Below are 23,294 nucleotides of genomic sequence, written 5' to 3'. Positions count from 1 at the left end.
TGCATCAGATTTTTTTCCTTTGTTGTAGATGGTCATGGTGAGTGTGCTTTATATGAACACTTGTATTCTCCTCTTTTTCACTTTCCCTTCTAACGTATTTTCCACGTTGCTTCAGAATCTGAAGTCTAATGACTATATAATAGTCCACCAAGTGGATTTCATCATCCACTTCACCATTGCTCACATGTTGGATTTTTAGGTTGCTTTGGGGGAGTCTGAATAGCCACAAAGATGAACAAAGGGTTAGAGCACTCACGTGCCACATGTAGAGTGAAGGTGGCCTTGTTCACTTCCAGCCGGAGGCCCTCTCTCTGCTTGGAACACTGAGCTCACTCAGTCTGAACCTCTCACCTGGCACCACACTCATTTGCACCGTGCTGTGGTGAGGGGCGATGCTGCATCTTCCTCAACTAGGTGACACCCTCCTTGTGAGCAAAGTGTGGCTCGGGTCTGTCTCAGCCACCCAGACAGGATAATGCTTTGTACAGGAATAAGTTCTCCGGAAACATTTGGTGAATGAAGGAACTGAGGCCGCATGACCAAAATAAAATCTTACCTTGGAAAAGATTTCTAGGTAAGAGGCAGTCACACCTAAAAACTGGTTTCCAGGCATAGGAAAGCATATTCTGCAAACCATGGCTATTAAATATTTGGTCTCTGCTAAGGGCAGAATAAGAAAAGAAATCAGTGTGAGCTGGAGCATAGAAGATTTAGGTTAGCTTTGTGGAAGCACAGATTCGTTTTTTGATTCGGTTTTTTTTTTTTTTTTTTAGCCTAGAATACTTTTTTAAAAATGGAATCTCAACTGTTTTTTTTTTAATAGTGTAGGTGTGATTCTGGCCTATAAATGGAAAACATTAGGTAACAGCACAAGGTTTTATTGAGCCCCCAAAAGTATGTTCTGTCTTCAATTTGCTTTTTTATCGTGTCCTCATGTAATGTATTTGTCTCCAAAGGCAGGAGATGCCGCATGCTTCTACGATATAAAGTTGGGTAGGAGGCGGGTAGAGCACCATGATCATGCTGTTGTGAGTGGAAGATTGGCCGGAGAAAATATGACTGGAGCTGCTAAGCCATACTGGCATCAGTCAATGTTCTGGTAATAGTTTTTTGTACCTTGTGGATTCAACTTATTAGAACACAGAATTACTGAAACCACAGTTACAGTTTGGTTTCCATGTGGGCCAGTTAGCTTAATACAGAGGGGGAAAAATTTCCATCTCATTTCCGTGTATTTTACACCCAAGCAGTGTTCCAGTAAAAGGCCCCACCTGGCATAAGTTAGACTAGGAGAATGAGTGGAGATGGCATCAGCACTTCCGGTAAAATAGGTCAGAGTTTGAGCTCTTAGCTATAGATGGCAGTATATTTTTATTTGTTCTTTGCTGAGCCCAGTGTACTGACAAAAAAGGCAGCCCAGGGGCACCTGGCTGGCTCAGTCAGTGGAACATGCGACTCTTGATCTCGGGGCTGTGAGTTGGAGCCCTACACTGGGTGTAGAGATTACTTTAAGCAAAAAAAAAAAAAAAAAAAAAAAAGGCAGCCCACTCATATGTAACCCTTAAGATCAGCAATTCAAAGTCAGGCATAGGTACGCAGTTCTCTGGATAGCAAAAAGTTAGCAGTGGACATTCCTGAGTACTGGGACTGGCCTTACTTGGCACAGTCTCATCTTGTTCCTTTGAAAGATGGAATACATAAAAAACTTCAAGGTTTCCAGAACCTCTAAACAATTTCTGTTGGGGAAATTCTCAGCTGGTGAGAGTACATTTTAGGACACTCACACACAGTTTTGTGAGTGGGCAGTGAAAACATAACAGATGGATTTCAGGGTCAACACATATAAGATAATGCGGTTAAGAAAAAAAATAGTCCATAGCTATACAAGTATCAGTTAGGTCTCAGGAGCAGAATCCAGGAGGTCATTGTGGACCAATCCCCGAAGACACCAGTTCATTGAGCTTCTATGGTCAGGAAGATGACAACATGGGAATAAAAAGCAGAACAAAGGGAATATAGTCAATGATATTCTAATAGTGTTGTGTGGGGACAGGTATAGCTCTGCTTGTGGTGAGCGTGGCATAATCACTAAGTTGTACACCTGAAACTAACATAACATGGGTGTCAGCTATACTCAAACATTAATTAATTAAATGATGGCAAACTGTAGAGCACCAGAAACAAAACCATGAGTAGCCTCCATGATTTACAAAACCATGGTGTGTCTGTGCCTCAAACACTCTCTGAAGTTCCTGACATACTAAGAGCAGGGTATGATAATGATAGGAAAAGTTTCCAAGAGGAACAATTAAAATGACCCAAGTGGAGGGAGGCATTGCAGCCTTGATAAAATGAAGGCTCAGAGGAAATACTGTGAGTTGATGAAGCTGTAAAATATCTCAGATTCTGAATTCTAGAAATACGGAGTACTCCTTAAACCTTCAAAAAGGCAGTTTTAGGATGAGTTAAAGGAAGGTAGTGAATAGTAAACTCAAAGAACCCATCACTCGTCAAGTATGGTAAGGGGTAAAAGCATAGATAAATTTAGCAAAGTGTAGATCATTGTATGGATATGTGATATGTATAATGGCTTCCTAAGGGAAATAAAAACTGCTTTGGGATAACCCCAGATGCTCTAGCAAGTGGACAGATCAGTTTGGCGTTTCTCTTGTTGCACCTACCAAGTTCTCTGGTTGGCATGAACCAAAGTGCGGTGTCTTAGAAAAAATACGCCGTTGTGTCATTCTTTGCAGCCCCTTGACAAAATACCCTCTTGTCTCTCTTTCCTTAGGAGTGATTTGGGCCCCGATGTTGGCTACGAAGCTATTGGTCTTGTGGACAGTAGTTTGCCCACAGTTGGTGTGTTTGCAAAAGCAACTGCACAAGACAACCCAAAATCTGCCACAGAGCAGTCAGGTAAGGAAGCCCAACTACTTCTCTTACAAGAGTGTTGAGCAGCAGTGGTCCAAATTCTCCTGAATAAGGAGTTTCTGTATTCCATCACAGAGGAAACTGTCAGTGAAAGCCTTTCTTCATGTTGTGCTTTAAAATAAACCATACCCGAAGTTCTCACACTTTTGTGGTCTGAGAGCTGGCAAAATCAGGTCTCCTGGTCAAAGCGTAGACTCAGATGTTGTGGGTGTCTGTCCTGGACTCTGGACAGTGGCTGGCTCAGCAACTCTTGTTTAGTTTGCCTCTAGGGGATAGGAAGCCCTGTGTGATGAAGAAAACCTGAACTTTTTAAAGATATTATTATTATTATTATTATTATTATTATTATTATTATTATTAGCTTCCTACTAATCCAAAGAACCTTAATTTAGGCCTGAGAACCGTAGTTTAGGACCTACTATCCTCCACGGACCCTGGGTAGTGAAGAACTGGGCTGAGTAATTCTTGAGCTGCCTGTAATTCCATCCGTCAGGTCTTACTGCCAGGTTTTCTTTAGATGGGAGGCATCTCTCGTGGAATGAACTTCTCTCCCACACACAACTCTCATTAACTCTTAGACCTATTCTCTCTGCCTTCCATGACCCTGGCTTAAGTTATTTAACCTTTGTGTCCTCTTGTTAGAGGCATTTCAAAAACAGGTTGCTCTTTAAGGAGAGAGCAAGACATCATAGGGACACGTAGGTCCTTTTTCTGTACAATCCAAGTGATAATATCCACCCACTCCTTCATTCAGCCCTCCAGGGAAGTGGATCCAGGAGAGGGACTCAGGGACTTATAAACTTCAGATCACCACTCTGTGCACTGGGCAGTATTATTTGGAAACTGGTTGTTCTCAGAGGACAACAAACCTCCTCCCCAAAAGGAAACGCCTCCACTGTGGTTTTTCCATATTAAAGTGTCCTTTCCTGCTTTGGCCAGAGTGCCTCTAGCAGTACTGCCCAATAGACCTTTCTGCTATAATGGCAGTGTTCTATTTCTGCTGTGTCCAGTACATTAGGCACTAGCTGCATGTGGCTATTTAGCACTTGAAATTTGACTAGTGCAAATGAGGAACTCAATTTCACATTTTATTTCATTTTGGTTAGGGGCACCTGGGTGGCTCAGTTGGTTCAGTGTGTGACTTTGGCTCAGGTCATGATCTCCCGGTTCGTGAGTTTGAGCCCCACGTTGGGCTCTGTGCTGACAGCTCAGAGCCTGGAGCCTGCTTCAGATTCTGTGTCTCCCCCCCACCTCGCTCGCTCTCTCTCTCTCAAAAGTAAATAAACATCAAAAAAATAAAATTAATTTTGGTTAAAATAAATTAAGCTTTAATTAACTTTTATTTATTTAATTAATTTTATCTAATTAATTTTAATTAGAATAGCTGTTTGTGGCTAGTGGCTACAATACTGGACCGTGCAGCTCTAGAATGTTTCTCAGAGGACAAGGGCAAGTCTTCTGCAGTGTGAAGAAATCTAGATACCAGGAAATATCCATAGCATAAATTTAAAATGAGATAGTAAGGGAGGGAAGTTTGGGGTTAGACTGACCCAGTGCCCTGGAGCTGGCAAGGAAGACCTTTTGTTAGCTTTGTCAATGGAGAGGATCTGGAGAAGTCAGTGTTCACTAAGGGGGCATAGAAAAACAAATCATCTAGAACCAGCTTGAATGAAGCAGGTGTCAAAAGATGCTTGCCTTCTAGAATTTCCTAAGTTCATAACTGACTTTGTTTTATTTTGATTTTGTCTGTCGTGTGGGTTGGCCACAGGGACTGGTATCCGATCGGAGAGTGAGACAGAGTCTGAGGCCTCAGAAATCGCTGTTCCTGCCGGCAGTCCCACGGTCCCCCAGGCCCCAGCTGAAGGGGAGGACTACGGCAAAGGTGTCATCTTCTACCTCAGGGAAAAAGTAGTGGTGGGGATCGTGCTGTGGAACATCTTCAACCGAATGCCAATAGCAAGGAAGGTAGGTACCTGTCAGAGCTCCTAGAGGAAGATGGGCAGTGTGGACCAGAAAACGCACTTGGGACTTCATCAAGGTGCCTTGCTGTGCATTGTCCACCTGGGTCAGACTGAGCCTGAGCAGAACAAAGGTGTAGCCTTGCCTCAGGAGCGTTTCTTTTTCACTCAGGACTTGGCTGGGTGGCCTGGTTGCTGTTACCCGCTCATTTGGGATTAACAGAAAGCTGTTCCCACAGCCCTCTCCCAGTGTGATGTGGGGGCTGGCCTGGGCTGCCCCCATTGTGCAGGCCCACCTGAGTGCACATGAAGTGAGTTAGTGACCCATTGTTACTCTCTCCCTCAGATCATTAAGGACGGTGAGCAACACGAAGATCTCAATGAAGTAGCCAAACTGTTCAACATTCATGAAGACTGAAGCCCCCCACAGTGGAATAGGCAAGCAGTTTGCTGTCCCTGACAGCAGTTTGGATGAGCATTTTTTATTCAGCAGACTTCCTCTGTGTGTATGAGTGTGAATGGTAAAATCTTTTGTGAATATTTCAGCCATGTAGACAAATTCTTAATGTTCACATCACTAAATAAAACCTGATTCTTCTAAATTCAATTCTTTTCTCTTTGAAAGGGAGCAGGTGGGTGAGGGGAGGAAAGCTGTGCATGTTAGCGAGCAAGCGCACTGGAGCTACAACCAAGTGCGTGATTTTCCTCAGCCTCCTGTTCCCTGCTCCACGCTCTCAGCTTTTTTCAGTTCCCTGAATGTCTCTCTTGCCCCATCCATTGTTGCGTGAGCGAACACATAAACATGTGGAATAGACTCTGATTTCCCCAGAATGATTCCTGTTGTCCTGCTCAGAATTGGATTGGTCCTGCGAGGGGCCAGCAAGGTCACTTACTGCAAAAGAAACGGGTTCAGAGACCTGGCGCTTCATGGCTAAACCTGGAGACTGACTCCTTGAGGGATCGTGATCTCTGAACTCCATCTCTCAACTCCTCCGTGCACTGTCCCCCAAACTAGAACTCTGCTCTCTCTCCTAACCCTTTTTACCTAAAACAGGCTTATAGACAACACCTCACTTTCCTGGGGACATAAGTCAGAGTTTCATAAATCAACTCATTTTTTTACATTTCAAATTAGTTAACTTTTAAAAATCAAACCTTGGGGTGCCTGGCTGGCTCAGTGGGTGAAGCATGTGACTCCTGACCTCGGGATCATGAGTTCAAGCCCTATGTTGGGCATAGAGGTTACTTATAAAAAAAAAAAAAAAATCTTGGGGTGGCTGGGTGGCTCAGTCGGTTGAGCAACCGACTTCAGCTCAGGTCATGATCTCGCAGTTTGTGAGTTCAAGCCCCACGTTGGGCTCTGTGCTGACAGCTCAGAGCCTGGAGCCTGCTTCAGATTCTGTGTCTCCCCCTCTCTCTGCCCCTCCCCTGCTCATGCTCTGTGTCTTTCTCTCAATAATAAATAAACGTTAAAAAAAATTTTTTTAATCAAATCTTATCTTTTTTAACGTTTATTTATTTTTGTAGGAGAGGGAGACAGAGCGTGAACAAGGGAGGAGCAGAGAGAAAGGGAGACATAGAATCCGAAGCAGGCTCAAGGCTCTGAGCTGTCAGCACAGAGCCTGATGCGGGGATTAAACTCACGAGCCATGAGATCATGACCTGAGCCGAACTCGGGCGGCTGAGCCACCCAGGTGCCCCAAATATTATTTTAATTAAGAAGAAATTTTTACTGCTTATAAGAGTCCTGTTATGAATATTTTTGTAAAGAGAAAATTATTACCAGCCTGGATTTTTTTCAATATTGGGTTTGCTTAAAGAGATTTGCAGCTACAACAAATTCCTTTCCAAACACTAGAACAGGATGAATGTCCACTTTAAGAATTAGCTGCACTACTGGGGCACCTGGCTGGCTCATTTGGTGGAGTGTGCAACTCTTGATCTCAGGGCTGTGAGTTCGAGCCCCACGTTGGGTGTAGAGATGACTTAAAATCTTTAAAAAAAAAGAATTAGCTGCACTGAGACAGGTTCTTACCATATGTATACAGGCTTAGTGAAATACTATCTGATTGATGCATAGCATATCCAAATCCATATGTAGAAAACTTATCTAGCATCCTATGAAATAGGACTTATTATACAGTAATAATTGCTACTACAAAGATGGTGGTAGTTCTAAGATCCTAAAGCATTTCACAAATCATTTTTAAAAGGTTCAAATTGTGGGGCTCCTGGGTGGCTCAGTCGGTTGGGCGTCCGACTTCAGCTCAGGTCATGATCTCACAGTCTGTGAGTTCGAGCCCTGCGTCGGGCTCTGTACTGACAGCTCAGAGCCTAGAGCCTGCTTCAGATTCTGTATCTCCCTGTCTCTTTGCTCCTCCCCTGCTCATGCTCTGTCTCTCTCTGTCTCAAAAATAAATAAAAACATTAAAAAATATTTTTTTAAGATCAAATTGTGATGTATCTTTTTTTAGTGTTCTGTGCAGTTTAGTCTTAATTTTTTTTGACAGTTGTTATCCTTATATGGAATGTCATTGTAATTCAGTTAAGTAAAATGAAATGATTTATTCATCTAGCCAGGCAGTAGTTGAGTGCCTACTGTGAGTCAGGTACATGTCAGAATAGGAAGATGGAAAAAACCTGGCTGCTTCAGGAACTCCTGGTGTCAGTGAGGAAGGCAGGCACATGAGCACAGAAGTATAATACGGGGAGATGTGTCCATAGAAAGACACAAAAGTATATGGACACACCAAGAAGGGAGGTCACTCAGAGCAACCATCCTTAGTCAACTACTGCTGCTAGATCACTTCCTAAAGCGTAACTTGGTCCTCCTAGCCCCACCTCCACCCCCCAGTTGAAGAATAAAATGACTCCTTGTCACTAATCGGATCAAGTCCAAAGTCTTCCATAGTGTTCCTGAAGCTCAGCCCACAGTGCCCCATCCAGCCTCCTCTCCTGCGGCATACACATGTATGCGGGCACACGTACACGTCTGGTTTCTTGCGACCTTTAAACTTTTTTTCATGCTTTTCACATCTGGAATGTCATCCCCATTCCCTTTTACTTATCCAATCCTGCTCACCTCTCAAGGCCCAAATGAAATCGCACCTTGGTAACGTGGTACAAGTTGGATTAGTGCCCATGCATGATTTCATCTCTGAACTCCAATTGCACCTTCTACCTTTGAACTTGATTGTTAAGTCATTCTCTGCATTATTAGTTCATTCCCTGAATTGATAGTAAGCTGTCCCAGAACAGAGACTTTTTTTTCTCAAAATGAGGACAGCGTGCCCCATCCCCCAAAACCCTGGCAGAGTCTTGAACAAGTTTTTGGTTGCTTGGTTGGATGACACTAGATAACAGGGCTTCCTGCAAAAATGACCCTCTGCCTTGTAACCCCTGTTCTCTGTGATCCAGGTTATCAGACACCCATCACTTCACCTGCTGCTGAGACTTGCCACATAACCCGGGATGCATTTGATCTGTTCAGGCCCCCAAGGATTGAAGAGATCTATTTATAACCATATAGATGAGCAGTACCAGTGGAGTTCTGGCTCTGGACAGCTGGCCTGTGAGTCGCTGGGCCACAACACCATTTGGTACAGGGCTAGTCATGCCCCACAAAGAAGGGTTGGGGCTCTGCCACAACCCTGGACATTTGGAGCCCATCCTCTTGGCTTCAGTTTCACTTTGCCATTTTGCAATGCTATCCGATGGCACCTTGGCATCACAGTGGTGGCACTGGCCTTTGCCTGGCCACCTGTAAGGCCCTCAGGAGGTGTCCTCATACTTCAGGTGGAGAGATGGACCTGAGTGAAGGAAGAGCGTCTAACTGGAAAGGGGTCAGAGTAGGCCTCTTGGTGGAGGATGAGGTCAGCATATGTGACTTTTTTGTCGTTCTAATCAGCGGGGCCCGTTTTGGAGACAAGAGGCTTAAAGCAGAAAGGGATGGGTGTGGGGATCCACAGTGACCTACTGCAGGCTGCTTCCTCGAAGGAAAATCAGCAGCTTCTCTAGAGACCCATTTATACAAAAGAACTCTCCCCTCCCTTCCACCACTACCCCCGCTCCTCTAAAGTTTGGCTGCTGCATTATCCCCTCTGTCCCTCCCTGACCCTACCTAAAGCTGGGCACCCTCACTTCCCTGGAGATTGTTGAGACTCAATCCCAGCAACTCGCTCCCTGGGCAGAGGGGAAGTCCTGCTGGGCCCAGAGGTGAAGTAGAACCGCCTCTGGCCTCTTTCCCAACTTATCAGGGAATTTCTGGCAGGCACAGACACATGTACACAAAACCACACACATCGACACACAGCCCAAGCCAGTGATGACGTTCTCTTGCCTGGCTGGTTCTACAGATGGGTGTGACTGGGTCAGAGTACAGGGAGGGTCTAAATATTTAGATACCAGACTGCCAAGCTCTTGTTGGAAAACAGGGATCATCTCAAAATGGACATTTTGAGAAAGAGAAATGCAGCCCCTGACAATCCGGGGCCAGCCTGGGACTGTGCGCTGGGCGGTGGTGTTACAACCTGTTACAACCGGCCTGGCTCTCACCATTAGGCCTCTGTATTCTGTTAAATGTAAATAGATTCACAAGACGTTAGCATCATACAAGGCCACTCTGAGCATGGTGGATGAAGACAAAAACAAGAGCACTTCATAATCATGTGTGAATTCAGACAAAAACATGAACGTTGCCCAAACCACAGAAATGACCAACACCCACCCACCCCCACACTGGCTAATGCGAGTGATTGCTGCTTCCTTGCCAATTACAGCTTTAGCCTCACTCTAGTCTGCCCTCCTATAGGATAAAATTTATTTAGGAGGCACCTGGGTGGCTCAGTCGGTTAAGTGTCCAACTCTCGATCTCGACTCAGGTCACAATCTCACAGTTCGTGAGTTTTTTTTTTTTTAAATTTTTTTTTTCAACGTTTATTTATTTTTGGGACAGAGAGAGACAGAGCATGAACGGGGGAGGAGCAGAGAGAGAGGGAGACACAGAATCGGAAACAGGCTCCAGGCTCTGAGCCATCAGCCCAGAGCCCGACGCGGGGCTTGAACTCACGGACCGCGAGATCGTGACCTGGCTGAAGTCGGCCGCTTAACGGACTGCGCCACCCAGGCGCCCCACAGTTCGTGAGTTTGAGTCTCACATCAGGCTCTGTGCTGATGGTGCGAAGCCTGCTTGGGATTGTCTGTCCTCCTCTCTGCCCCTTCACCACTTGTGCTCTTTCTCTCTCTCTCTCTCAAAATAAATAAACTTTAAAAAAAAGTATTTGTTGGGGCGCATGAGTGGCTCAGTTGAGTGTTTAACTTCGGCTGAGGTCATGATCTCACGGTTTGTGAGTTCGAGCCCCGCATCGGGCTCACGGCTGTCAGCGCAAGGCCTGCTTCAGATCCTGTCCCCCTCTCTCTCTGCCCCCCACTTGTACTTCCTCTCAAAAATAAAAATAAACATTAAAAACATTTTTAAGTATTTGTTTAGGATAAAATTTATTTAGTAAGGTACCTGATCCTCAGGTTAGCCATGCTTCTTGACAGCATCCAATCCAGAGTAAAGCCCTGTTTCTTTCAACCCTCCCCCAAATCACCCAGCCTGGCCCACGTCCTCTAATAAATCCTTTCTAGTACATTTTTCCTGAGATACCCCATGGTTCCCCATGGTATGCATTCCCTGTCACTATAGTGAGCAGTATAAACCCAACTTGCCCAACCACAGGAATGTCTTGGTGGTCTCTGGCTGGTGGGCGTTAGCAATTTGGAGACAAAAAGCCAAAATACGTGCCAGAAGCCCACTACCAGGCAGAGACCCTCATGGATTCTGCCTCATATTGTACCTTCCCCAAGATGTCTCAGTGAAGCCTCCCAAGGTCTCTGTCTCACAGGGGAAAAGCCCACAAGTTGTACCTGATGTCTGTGGACAGAAGTGCCTGGTTCCCACATACTGCAATGCCTTGGCATTTGCCGTGCAGCACAGAGATGCTTCTGGAGGAGCACCGAACATGGGCATTGAATTTATAAATACATAGACTCATAAATGTATTTACTGGTTGGCTAGCAAACTTGTGCTGCACAGTTACTGCAGGCCATGGTACGGGTACAATAGGCCCTGGAGATAAGACGATGAGTAATAGTCCCTGCCCTCAATGGCCATATAACCTAGTGGTGGACACAGGTCAACAGGAACGATCTGTGCAACACAAGTGCTGGGAGTACCATGTGGGAGTTCAGATCAGAACTTCATGATTTCTCACGTCGCTTTATTGCTCTGCTTCTATCTTGGTTAAGCCTTTCTTTCACTGACCAAATTATGGTTCTGCCTCCATCCTATGGTTGTATCTTCTCTGTCATGAAACATGAATATGGGGGCACCTGGTTGGTTCAGTCGGTTGAGCATCTGACTTCGGCTCAGGTCATGATCTCACGGTTCATGGGTTCGAGCCCCGCATTGGGCTCTGTGCTGTCAGGATGGAGCCTGCTTTGGATCCTCTGTCCCCCTCTGTCTCTCTGCACCTACCCCCCTCGCACGCGCGCTCTCTCTCTCTCCCTCTCTCAAAAATAAATAATAAAACATTTTTAAAAGGATGAATATATTTACTGTGCTTAAATGAATATGTGTAATATACTTCATGCAGAGGACAGAGCTGATGTTCTTCTTGCCCAAAGAGATTACACCTCTTTGTCTCCACTTTCCCTCGGCCCCATCATTTTCCTTCCTTCCTCTCAGAATCTCTGCAGTATCCCCTGCTTGTTTTCCTTCTCTGTTTCTTCCTCAGCTTCCAGTAAGTGCTCCCTGCCCATGTGTTTTTCTCCCAAAGCAGTGGAGCACAGTGTAAAGAGCACTCCTGGATTTGAGTCTCAGCTCTGCTGTTCACTCCTGGATGACCCAGAGCAGCTATTTACCTAGGTCTCAGTAGGTTCATCTGTAAAATGGGGAGAACAGACTAGATTATACCTCCACCCTCAGTTCTAACCTCCTGTGTATGGAAAAGTCTCTCAGGTGCTTACACAGGACTTTGTTCACCTTGCCATGGACTCAGTTGCCTTTCGTCTCTAAGATCTAGAGCAGATAATAATGGGACTCAAATCTCTTGGTAAATGTCTCTCCACATTGCCTCTGCTGTCCCTTTGACTCAACTAGATTTACAGGTTTGGGGGTGGGTTTTTTTCTGGTGTTTTTTTTGTTTGTTTTGCCTTATAGTTAATGGCTTGTGATTCTTCTTTGACCTAGCAAGTTACAGCCAGAACCCCCTAGGACCCCTAAAAATTGCAACTTGCCTTATTTACTCTCCATGGAGAGGTTGACAGCCTCAAAACTGGGATCCATGAAAGGTGGCATCCTTCAGCCCCTTAAAAAATGTTGACTTCAAGCCCAGAATTTCCCCAGGAAGGCTTTATGGTGAGACTATTCTTAGCTATGCTCCTAGCAGGTACATCCCTACCCAACCATTTAATGGCTCCCAGTCCCCAACAAACACACCCTGCAGAGCTAGCAGGTGGATAGCCACCATAACCCAGGGCGGTCAACTTGATGCTGACATGAGAGCTCACAACACTCCCCCCACCCATGCAATATAAGCACTGAGCCCCAAGATCAGCCTGTACACCCACTTTGTTCTTGGTCCATGGCCATCTTCACATTGGTTATGGCCTTGGCAAAGCCCTGTCCTGAAGTGCAGTATCAAGTGAGCCAGGAAGCTTGCAAGCTTTACTACCCAGCTTTTACCATAGAGACAGCTGGAAACTACACAGGGAAAGAGAAAATCCAGTACCATGATTTTCTGGGTGAACAAGAATGCTTAAGGATCACTGCTCCTCCAGAGGGGAAGTGGAGCTTCAGGTGTTTCACAGGAGGCCAGCAGAGCCCCTCCAGCTTGAAGCCTACTCCCACCAGGCCCTGAGGCCCTCAGCCACCTTGTTGAGACTAATATCCCAAGCAACAGGTGTAGAATTCTGGTCTTCTACTCCAGTGGGAGACCTCAAACTAGCAGCACAGTGGGGGTAGGGAGAGGAGGGGAGTGCTGCAAACAGGGAATCCTTGGCCTCAAGTCACCCCCTCAACCTGGACTTGGGCCAATACCAAGTCCTAGGAAGAAGGGCCACAGCAACCTTTCAGGTGATCAGCTCGACTTCATGCAGGGGTGGAGGGCAGCTCAAGGTTCAGAGCACTCTACATCTGTCACCTTTGGTGGCGCAAGCCCTGGTGCCGGTCTGTTCATCCGAACAGGATGTCCCAAAGAGACCTCAGCTACTAGGTGAACTCCCGGCCCGACCCCCGACCCGAGGAGGCAAGGAGGTCCCCAGACGCCATCCTCTCCGCAGGCACGCACTGTATGAGGTGGATAATTTCAAAAGAATACTTCAGTGGGAGTTTTGCCCAAGGTAACAAGCACGCAACTCCCCGAGGGCATTCCATGTGCGCCCCAGAAAAACGCCGAGTGGCCGGTCTGGGATAGCAGCGCAGAGGCCTCCCGGGGACTCTCGCCCGCCACCCTTTCACAGCTGACCCACTGAGTGCTCCCCGGGAGTCCTCCCGGAGCCGCCCTCGCTCGCCTGACGGGACGGGAGGAAGGGGGGGGGGCGGGGAGGGAACAGGAAAGAAGAGATTGAGGGGGAAGTTTCAAGGGGTGTGCCCGGGAGCGGGGAGGATTCTCGTGAGTCAGCCGAGCTGCTCGAGTGTGACTTCATTGCTTCCCGAGAAGAGGCGCCCGGGGCAGGAGGCCGCTCAGAGTGCAACAGCAGGAGTAGAAGGTCGGAGTCCCTGGCCCCCTGCGCGGGGCAGGACACGGGACAGAACTCGGGGCTGGCCAGGTTGCTTGGGGCTGGGGCGGCGAGGGAGGCCGCGCGCGGGCCAGGAAAGCTCAGGGCAGAGGAGTCGACCTCTCCTCTTCTCCCTCCCGCTGGGACGCCAGTTCCCGCCGCCCGAGACGCCGCGCGGCGCGCGTTCCGCCTGCAGGTGGCGCTGCAGAGGCGCCCTGGGCGCACTGCTGGGGGTTGGGGGTGGAGCTCTGCCCCAGTGGAGAATCTGGGGTTTGGAAGGCGCGCGTGCCCAGAAGGGGCGGGGAGGGGGGAGCGAGGGAAAGGCGGGAGGGGCCGCCAGAACCTCCACGCTGCTTCCCGCCCCGCTCTGCCACCCGAGTGGCGGGAGAGGCAGATTTGACCTGCTGCGGTAGCGCCACAGCGTGGGGCTGGCTCCTGCGTGCTTCTTAATAATCCCTTGGGCCACTTCCCGGGCCCCGCGGAGCTTCGGGCGGCTCACCTTCAGCAAAGGGATTGTGGTTTACGGGCCGGCTTTCCTCTCCGGGGATGGCGCTCTTGACCCGCGGGCAGTAGAATGGAAACTTTGAGTCGCGTCTCGCGCGTTGGGGGTGGGTTTCCCTGAACAGCCACTCTCTAGCTTGGCTCCCCTGAGACCCAGAATGCTTCGCCTGCACAGGGATAGACCCGGGCTAGGGTTGGGGCGCAATCTGGGACCTGGGCTCAGCCTAGGTGAGGGGCAGGAGCTGAGCTTTGGGCTGGATGTAGGGCGACGGTTAGGGATTCTGCGCTCCACAATCCGGTTTTTGGCAGCTGTATAAGAAACAAACAAACAAAAAACTAAGAGGCCCATCTGGGGCTCAAACTTGCAACCTTATTTTCAGGAGATAAAGCCCTGTATTCTACTTTCTTGCAAGGCCCTGAGCTCTAGAAGTCATGATGCTGCTAACCTTCCCATGTTGGTTCATGGTTATGTGGTGGCTCTTTAGTTAACATATTGAGAGTATCAAAGCACAAAAATAACCTGTGGCCAGACACCTTTAGGCTGACAAAAAAAAAAAAAAAAAAGAAAAGCTGTTGGGGGCTCCAGCCTCATCCTTTCCAGAGGCTCCAGTGGCTATTCCCATGATACAACTTTACATATAACTATATGGCTACATTGTGTCTCCCGTGCTTGAGCATAAAAGCTATGCTCTGGGGAGCTAGTGTTTTGGGGGGGGGCTCTTCTCCTCTATCAGTCAGTCCAGCTCCCCTGCTTTCAGGATGTCCAAAGCCATCTGAGAAAGTTATCCTTAGGATTTTCCATAAAGAAGAGGAAAGGGGTTTAAAAGAAAAACAAAAAAAAAACAAAAAAAAAACAACGAAGGATCCTAAACGTTTCACTGTGTTTCACTGTGTGCCAGGAGAAATACCGTCTGTCTCCCGCCCAGACCTCAGAGCCCGGGCCTCCTTCCTACAGGGCGGTGCCCAGCTATTCCTGGAAACCCCCTCCTTTCTACTAACCCCTTCCCCAAGGTGTCTCCTCCCAGAGCACGACCTAGGAAAAGTATCCTACTGTCAAACCTGATGTCTCCGTCCTCTTTCTGTCCCTAACCTGACCTGCCACAGTCCTCAGCCTCCCCTTTTTCCCTTGATGCCCTCGTGCTGGCTTCTCCTCCCAGAACAGGGCCCGAGCTGTGACCTCTCCCTCAAGCCTGGCTCTGCGCCCCACTAGGTGACTGGGAGAGGATCTGATATACTAATTAGTGTTAATGTGATAATGGGAGTTAATGGGGTCACGTGGTAACCACAGGCCAATTTCTAGCCCGGCCTCACTGCCTCAACCCCAAGTCGAGGCAGTGGGGATGGGAATTTCAGGCTGACTAATCTCCACAGCCCTCTGGAGGGGGCGGGGGAATGGGAGGAACCGAAGCCCCAGGACGATCCCAGAGTGCTGGTGCCTCGGTTTCAGTTTCATCCTTGGCTGACACTTTCCTCCGACGAGTGGAATTGCTTTGGTTTTCCTCCAGCCCCTCTCCCCTCCCTGGCTACCCCCCTTTTGGATTACTAGCTTCCCTCGGCCAGCCCTTCACTTCGTGAGGGGAGAGATGGGAAGATAATTTGGCAGTGACGAGGAAAAAAATGTACACGTAGACACCCTCAGACGCACAGGCTCACATACCATGCTGCCTTGCAGACACACACACATGCGCATGCCCTCCACAAACACACTCACACGCATGAGGGGACTCGCTACTCACATCTGGGAGTCAAGCTCACACGCATGCACACACAAACACACATACACACACACACAACCCTCCTCCCCGCCATGGTTACACCCTCACTCACATCTGAGACACCCTCATGGACACACACAAGGCCCTACACAGAGGCCCATCCCACACACAGACCCACACACACACTCTCACACACAAACCAGCAGCAGCAGCCGAGCTGGATGCCTTCCTCAAAAGAGGGCTGGAAAGTTTGTTTGCTGCCAGCAAAGGGGCCTAGACATTCCGTGAAATGACTCATACTGCACCTTTACAGACATTAAATGTTGTATTTTTCTGGATGAAACAACAACCCTCGACCCCTGTTGTGATGGCAGAGTGGGGAAACTGAGTGGCTGCACTCCTTTTGGGTCTCTGTCTAGTGCACATCTCTGGCTTGTCCTTGCCTCCCTGTGGGATGGGGCAATCCTGAAAGAGCAGAATCATCTGCCTCCTGACACAGAGACCTCAGCCCAGCACCACGCCTTGGCAGGATGTGAAGTGGGTGAAAGTCAGGCTAACAAGCCCCCCTCACAGTCTTTCCCCACTACTCCATCCCCAGACTCGAGGATCTGGAGTCAGGCCTGGTACCCCCATGCTGGTGACCCAGCCTGAGCCCTTCCTGATCTCTCCTTTCATTCCAGCACCCCTCCGCACCTCTCCTGGGTCTGTCCTTACTGCCACCTCTGAACACAACTCCAGGGGGTGCCATTCACCGTGTAGGTACGTAGCGCCCCATGCAATGTGACTGGAGCCTCCTCCACTGCCCTGAGCCTCCTCTCCACCTCTCCACCTGAGAAGGGAACACCTAGCTTGGTGGCTTCATGCTCCCTGTCCCCCAGCACATTCAAGGGGGGCCCCAGAAATCACTTGGCACCTCCTCCAGGAAGACCTCTATATGTTGACATCTCTCTGCACCCCCATCCCAATCTCTGCCCCCAAACAGCAGCCCCTTGGGCCAAGGCCCCCTTAGACCCACTCGTTTTTTCCTGCAGGCCATGAGGGGAGGTGCCTTTGGGGTGTTGTTGGGCATCTGCGCAGGGCCGCAGGGCACAGTGAGGCTGCCAGCCACACAAGATGACACATCAGAGGTTGAGGAGTTAACTCTAGTTCCACTGGATCGTGGCCTCAACACTCTGCATGCTGCGCTGCCTCTGATAGGTGCCCCAGAGTAGGCGCCTGCCCTTGGCCTTGGTCCCAGGGACTTTTCCATGGCTCCAAGATAGGGGCTAAGGGCCAGTAGGATTAGACTTCATCAGACTTGCTCTCATTTGCTGAACTCTGCTTGAAGCCACTTCTTCCTTCTTTTTGGCAAATGAACCAAAGGATTGAGTCTCTCCTCCTCCTCCCACCTCAGAAAGCTCCCACCAACCCAGAGGCCTGGCCTGAAGGGCACTAAATCTGTTTCCCAAACACTAGGCCCACTCCCGGCAGTGTATATGGTGGGGACAGCGCCTCCCAGGAGCCACTGCACTGAGTATGGACATAAGGAGCAGTGACTCAAGACTGTAGCACTTGCTATGTGAGGCTGTCATCTCACTCCACCGGACCCTTGAACTGCTCACCAGCCCTCCAAGAGGTGAAGCCCAGAGGTCCTCTGAAGTTTTGTAGGAGACATTCTGGTGCCCGAGCCTGTCACAGCAAAGGCCTAGAGTGGAACTGTGTAACTCTCCATTTTAATGAGAGCAACTTGGGGTGGGGGGACCAAGTGGCTTTCCAAGATCCCCAGCCAAGGAAGGTGGCTGGCCAGATGAAAGTCATGATCTGAGAAGTTGTTCCTAATGAAATCTTCCCATCTGCATGCCTTTTCTTTGGCCTGGGCACACCCCCCCCCACCCGTAGTCCCCAGTATGGACATGGCCAAGAGACCACCATCTGGGTAAGGAGCACTTTGGTATATAACCTACTTCAAGGAATTCTTATATTGCAGCTACCCAACAATCTTTTTTGAAGTTTATTTATTTATTTTGAGAGACAGACAGAGAGAGAAGGGAGGGAGGGGCAGAGAGAGAGGGAGAGAGAATTCCAAGCAGGTTCCACACTGTCAACGCAGGCTGGATCGCACAAACTGAACTGTGAGACCATGACCTGAGCTGAAACCAAGAGTCAGGTGCTCAACCAACTGAGCCTCTCAGGCGTCCCCTGAATAATCTTTTTATTTAAAATTTTGTTTAGGGGCGCCTGGGTGGTGCAGTCGGTTAAGCATCCGACTTCAGCCAGGTCACGATCTCGCGGTCCGTGAGTTCGAGCCCCACATCGGGCTCTGGGCTGATGGCTCAGAGCCTGGAGCCTGTTTCCGATTCTGTGTCTCCCTCTCTCTCTGACCCTCCCCTGTTCATGCTCTGTCTCTCTCTGTCCCAAAAATAAATAAATGTTGAAAAAAATAAAATAAAATTTTGTTTAAATGTTAGCTTCCTTCTGTTTTTTTTTTAAAGTTTATTTATTTATTTTGAGAGAGAGAGAATGAGCATGAGCGAGGGGAGGGGCAGAGAGAGAGAGGGAGAAAGAGAATCCCAAGCAGACTCCACTTGGTCAGCACAGAGCCCAACGTAGGGCTCAATCTGACAAACCTTGGGATTGTGACCTGAGTCAAAACCAGCAGTTGGACACTTAATGGATGGAGCCACCCAAGACCCCCCTCCCACAATCTTTTTAGAATACTCATTATGATGGCCAGCCACAACCTGGGATGTAGAAATTGCTGTCTGTCATTTGGAGCTTTCTAGGGCCTCATCACATAAACCCAATGGAGGCAAATCTGGTGTTATTGAACATATCAACAGAGGAATGATTGCTGGCTGTTCAGAAAGGATTATAGGGGGCTTCTCAGCTTTACAGGTGGGAGGATTTCTTTTAAACTATAACTTCTCTCCTGGCTTTTGAGTATGCTTCTTATTCTGAAAGTCCGACTGATGGGTGACTTTTCTAGCTTGTATCTGTGGTGGAAAGTAAGGGCCATGGATGGCTACAGTAAGTGTGGCACTGTGGTATTTTGTTCTAGCCACAGGTTTGAATAGAATTTGTTGAGGCCAAGGGGTTAAGAGGGGGGGAAGCAACCAGTCACTTTGTCTCTAAAGAACCTGGGCTATTTGCAGGAGAACATAGGCACTGCTTGAAAGAGGGGAGAAAGAGAACCTGAGAAAGTTGCCAAGGTGGGAAGGCAAGTTGAATACTGGAATGGCGAGCTGGCTCTGCACAGGCTGTGGGCAGCCAGGAGGCCCTCCATTCTTGGAAGGATCCATGTTCTGAGGCTCGAGAGGACTGAATCGGAGTTGGAGGGGTGGGGGTGGGGACGGGCTGGAAGGAGAAAGACTGAGAGTGCACACTGGATGGTGCAGTCTGGGCATCCATGGGCAACTCGAGAAGGGGAATTCCTGCCAAGTCAGGGAATGAGCCACTGGCAGAGACAGCATGGCTGTCATCAGGAGTAGTGATCTCAGTCGGCTGGTCCCTCCTGGCTGGGGCTCACCCAAGGGGTAAATGGAAGAGTGGGGAGCCAGGTGGGGAAGGGCTGGCAGTCTGGGGAGCAGCAAAGTCATTGGGAAGGGCAGCCTGGTTGACCTGGAGCCATGGAGCCAGGAAAGTCACTCGTGTGGCCCATGGCTCCCCAAGGCGAGGTCAGCACAAGATATTCATCAAGGGGGGGGTGGGGTTTGCTTTGGCTGCAACTCCCAGATTACGGTGCTGTGGTTAGTTCCGAGTGGCTGAGGAAGGTGGGAACTTATGGGATTCCCACAAATGGGCTCCAGGTCACTGGCAGGTATTAGGACCAGTCACTGTTAGTTGGTTGGCACAGTGCTTGACCTCTTTCCCAGCCCTTCCCAAGAGGAAGACCTCTCCTCTGGCTTTGACATGCCTTGAAGCTTCAGATTTGGTTTAAACCACAAACATTTATAGGAGGGATCTCACCATTCGTCCTCAGCAGCTTCTGGCCTGGACCGATCAGTCTCTCCTGAGAGCTGGGTTAGAAAAGTGCAGTGAGGATGAGGATGATGCTGAAGGTAGCTAACATTTACTGAGGGGTTACTAGACACCAGGCACTGCCATAGACGTGGGTTATGTTATTCAGTCGTCACTACAGCCTTTTGATGTAGGTTCTTACTATTCCCAACTTAAAAATAAGGAAAGTGAAGCTCAGAGAGTTTAAGTGACTTGCCCAAAGACACATAGCTGATAAATGGTGCAGTTGGAATAGGAACTCAGGCCTGTCTGATGTTAGAGACCACTGAACTCTTAGCAAAATGGAAAGGTATGTGTATTTGTGTCCACTGGTGAGTTTCAAAGTCAAGATAAAGGGGGTTTAGGGATAGGTGGGACCTACCACGACTTTGACCTCGAGAAGGGAGCCTCACAGACCAGAGACCAGCAGACAATGATGTGGCTCCAGGATCCGGAATCCCCCCGGGGAAAGCATGCCCACTTAGAAAAGAAAAAAAGTGGGAATCTGCTCTTGGTGCTTATTTCAGGGACTTGGCTATATAGGTAGCCAAGAGATCTTGAGGGCCAGTGCCCCAGTCCAGTCCCTAGGTTTTTCCCTGGAAACCTGTAATCTGCAGCTGCCTTCACCACCATCATCCACCACCACTCATGTCCCCAAGTCCTGTGCCAGGGACCATCCTTTCCCAAGGCTGGGGAAGCAGGCAGATGCTGGTGGTTGAGCAGGTCCCTGAACTTCAGGCCCTTTGGCCACCCCTGCCCCACAGAAAGCCGTCATCCTCTGGGGCCCCTTCAGCTTTCCTGCTTTCTGTCAAGGAACTTCAAAGGCTCAGGCTTGGGTGCACCCGTCCTCCAGACCATGTAGAGCCATAAGAAGTGACAATTTCCAGCCATTTTCCTCCTAGAGCCTCTTAGTTGTGGGACCAGATTGGTGGGGGGGGGCTTTTACGGTTGCTGAGGCAGGTCAGAGGAGAGGGTAAGGGGGAGATAGAATGGGAGCCTGGGGTACAAGTGGATGCCTCAAACAGGGCAGCTTGGCTTTGGAGAGAAGGGGAGCCTGAACTTTTCCCCAGCACCCCAGCACTGCCTGCCTTTGCACCTGCTGTGTCAGCCCTACTCTCCCTACTCAGCCCTTCCCCTGATTCATGTCTGCCTGGTCTCCCCCACCAGGAGCCCTAGGCTCGACTTCCTTAAGAAGTCCCCCAAACTCTCCAGTCACCCCAAGCGCACGATGATGCATTTGGCTCGGGATCCTGCGGTGTTTGGCATATAGCTCTCAAATTGTATCCTCTGGGCATCTCCTTGTCTCACCCACGCGCTCCTCCCGCCCTCCCGCCAGGTCCGCACACAGCAGGCGCTCAATAATCTGGAGTGCAAGCATATGGGCCAAAGGCGTCAAGCGAGCGGTGTGTGCAGGCCGCGAGGGGCCTGAACATAAACACCCGGGGTCCCCTGAGAATAGATTTCTCTCCCGGGCATTGTGTGGGGGCCTCTCACCGGGAAGGGCCCCGACAGGGATAGGAGAGCCCCGCACCCGCCACGCGCTAGCCGACTTAGGGGCACTGGCCAAGGCAGGGGCGGGCAATACGGGCTCTGCAGGGGCCCTGCTCTCGCGGTCCCCGGGGGCGAGCGAGCCGCTAGGGGAAGGAGAGGCCGCGCGGGCCCCTGGCACGGCTCCCCCTGCCGTGCTGGCGACCGCGGCGGGCCGGGGGTGGAGGGGCGCTGTTTCCACCAAGACGCCTCGTCCCTCCCTCGCTCCCTCACCCACCCCGCCCGCCCGCGGTCCCTCCCGTCGGTCCCTCCCTCCGGCTCTTCCCTCCCTCCCGCCCTGCCTCCTCCGCGCCCGCCCCAGCCGCCGCCTGCGGGGACGTGTGTGTTTCTAGTGCAATTTCCCCTTTCGCTCGGGTGTCTCAGTGCAGGTCTCCGCCGGCTCGCGCCCCCTCCCCGGGCGCCCCCGCTGCCCCCTCCCTTGGCCTGGCCCTCCCCGGCGGCCACCCAGCTCCCCCCCGCACTCCACCCCGCCCCCCGGAGTCGTTTTATCAGGGGCGCCGGCGTCTCACCTGGTATTTGCATCTCGCCCTCCAACTTGCCATTGGCGGCGCGACGTGTGGGAGAGCCCTGTGCCTCGCCCGCCCGGACCAGCCTGCCCCGGCGCCGAGGTGAGTCACGGGCGCGGGGCCGCGGGGGCAGGCGGGCAGGGAGGAAAGAGGGAGGGAAGGAGGGAGGGGGACGGTGGCCCCGGCGGCCGCGGGGACCGACCGGGCGCCGCGCTCAACTTCCACTTCTCCTTTCGCCGGCGCCGAAGTCCCGGCGCCACCGGCCCGGCTGGCTTCTGAGAGGAGAAGGCGAGCTGGCGGGGGTGGGGACCCTCCTCTGGGCCCCCGGAGCGGGGAGGGGACCATAGCGACCGATCCCTGCCCGGCGACCGAGCCCACTCGGCCTCAGGTACGTCGATGGCGCCAGTTCTTCGAGCCATCGGGAACCTGGAAAAGTTTGCCCGAGGGGGCGGGATCGGGGGCGCTGGGGCCCCTGCGTGTAGAGTTGGGGGCCCAGGGAATGGTGGGAGAGCCCTGGCGTGTTGAGTCCCGCCCTTGCCTCGCCCCACCGCGTGTGTGTTGGGGAACCCGGGCTTCTGAGCCGGGGTTAGAAACGGAATCGAATTCCCCAGTCAGGGCGGGGGGCCAGTTTTCCCGCGACCCGGGCAGCCCGGGTTCCCTGACAAGGCCGATCGAGACAGCAGCCCCCCAAAAACTCGAGGCTCGAGGGCGGGAGGTCAGACCGCACAGTGGCTAGGCTGCCAGATTGATCGGCAGCCGGCCCCTGGGGCCTCTGGGGCCAGGCGCCTTAGAGTAACACACACACACACACACACACACACACACACGCGCGCGCGCGCACACACACACACACACACACACACACACACACACACCTATGACTTGGATAATTGGATCGCCAAAATAGAGACCTCTTGGCAAAGACCAGAGTTTCCGTGTGAGCAAGCCGCCAGCCCTCCCGCTCCCGCGTTCCCGCTCTCCTGGTTTCTCCCGCCTCTCTGTTCCTTCCTCTTCTGCCGGCAAGGGGATTGAGCAGATACACAGCGCGGGGTGCCATACCGGCAAGCGCCTTGCTTTGGGGAACTAATGAGGCGGTAGCCGCTTTATGAATTTCTGGTCCCTCCACCGCACCATAACTCTGCTGCCCTTTCCTGATGACTGCGTGTAGGGACATGGCCTTTCTCACCAGAGTCACCTTCTGACCCCTTGGTACCTCAGCTCAGCCAGGTTCTCCCTGGCTCCCCCCACCCAACACCCCAGCCATAGGATTTGATGGCAGTTTGAGTCCTGCGCCTCATCCCTGTACCCCAGATAGAGGCCTGTCTGGTCCTGCAGCTTCTTCTGGTTAATGTTTGACAGTTCATTGTAGCTAATCATTTTAATTAGCTCTTAAAGTG

The 23,294-nt window shown here is 50.6% G+C and overlaps 2 protein-coding genes across 7 annotated transcripts in view; both read left to right on the top strand.

Annotated features, from left to right (window-relative positions):
- The window catches only part of AIFM1 (apoptosis inducing factor mitochondria associated 1), a 33,571-nt gene extending 28,080 nt beyond the window's left edge, over positions 1 to 5,491 (top strand). For both annotated transcript variants that reach the window (XM_047844339.1, XM_047844338.1), the window contains exons 13-16: positions 957 to 1,099; positions 2,792 to 2,916; positions 4,700 to 4,896; positions 5,236 to 5,491. In XM_047844339.1, the coding sequence (XP_047700295.1) occupies positions 957 to 1,099; positions 2,792 to 2,916; positions 4,700 to 4,896; positions 5,236 to 5,307 (537 nt within the window). In that variant the 3' untranslated portion in view covers positions 5,308 to 5,491. The remainder of the gene's footprint in view (positions 1 to 956; positions 1,100 to 2,791; positions 2,917 to 4,699; positions 4,897 to 5,235) is intronic.
- An 8,068-nt stretch (positions 5,492 to 13,559) lies between these two features.
- Positions 13,560 to 23,294, top strand: part of ELF4 (E74 like ETS transcription factor 4) — a 50,235-nt gene continuing 40,500 nt past the window's right edge. For 2 of the 5 annotated variants that reach the window (XM_047843121.1, XM_047843122.1), the window contains exon 1: positions 20,846 to 21,999. The gene's annotated coding sequence lies outside the window, so the exon portion shown is untranslated. Of the gene's footprint in view, positions 13,644 to 20,845; positions 22,000 to 22,071; positions 22,286 to 23,294 lie in introns of those variants that run through there. The other 3 variants (XM_047843124.1, XM_047843125.1, XM_047843126.1) reach the window with 2 other exon arrangements.

Source organism: Prionailurus viverrinus, chromosome X (assembly GCF_022837055.1).
Source record: "Prionailurus viverrinus isolate Anna chromosome X, UM_Priviv_1.0, whole genome shotgun sequence".
In the NCBI taxonomy this organism is placed as follows: Eukaryota; Metazoa; Chordata; class Mammalia; order Carnivora; family Felidae; genus Prionailurus; species Prionailurus viverrinus.
The sequence above is the reverse complement of the archived record's forward strand: the minus strand, read 5'-3'. Positions and strand labels throughout refer to the sequence as shown.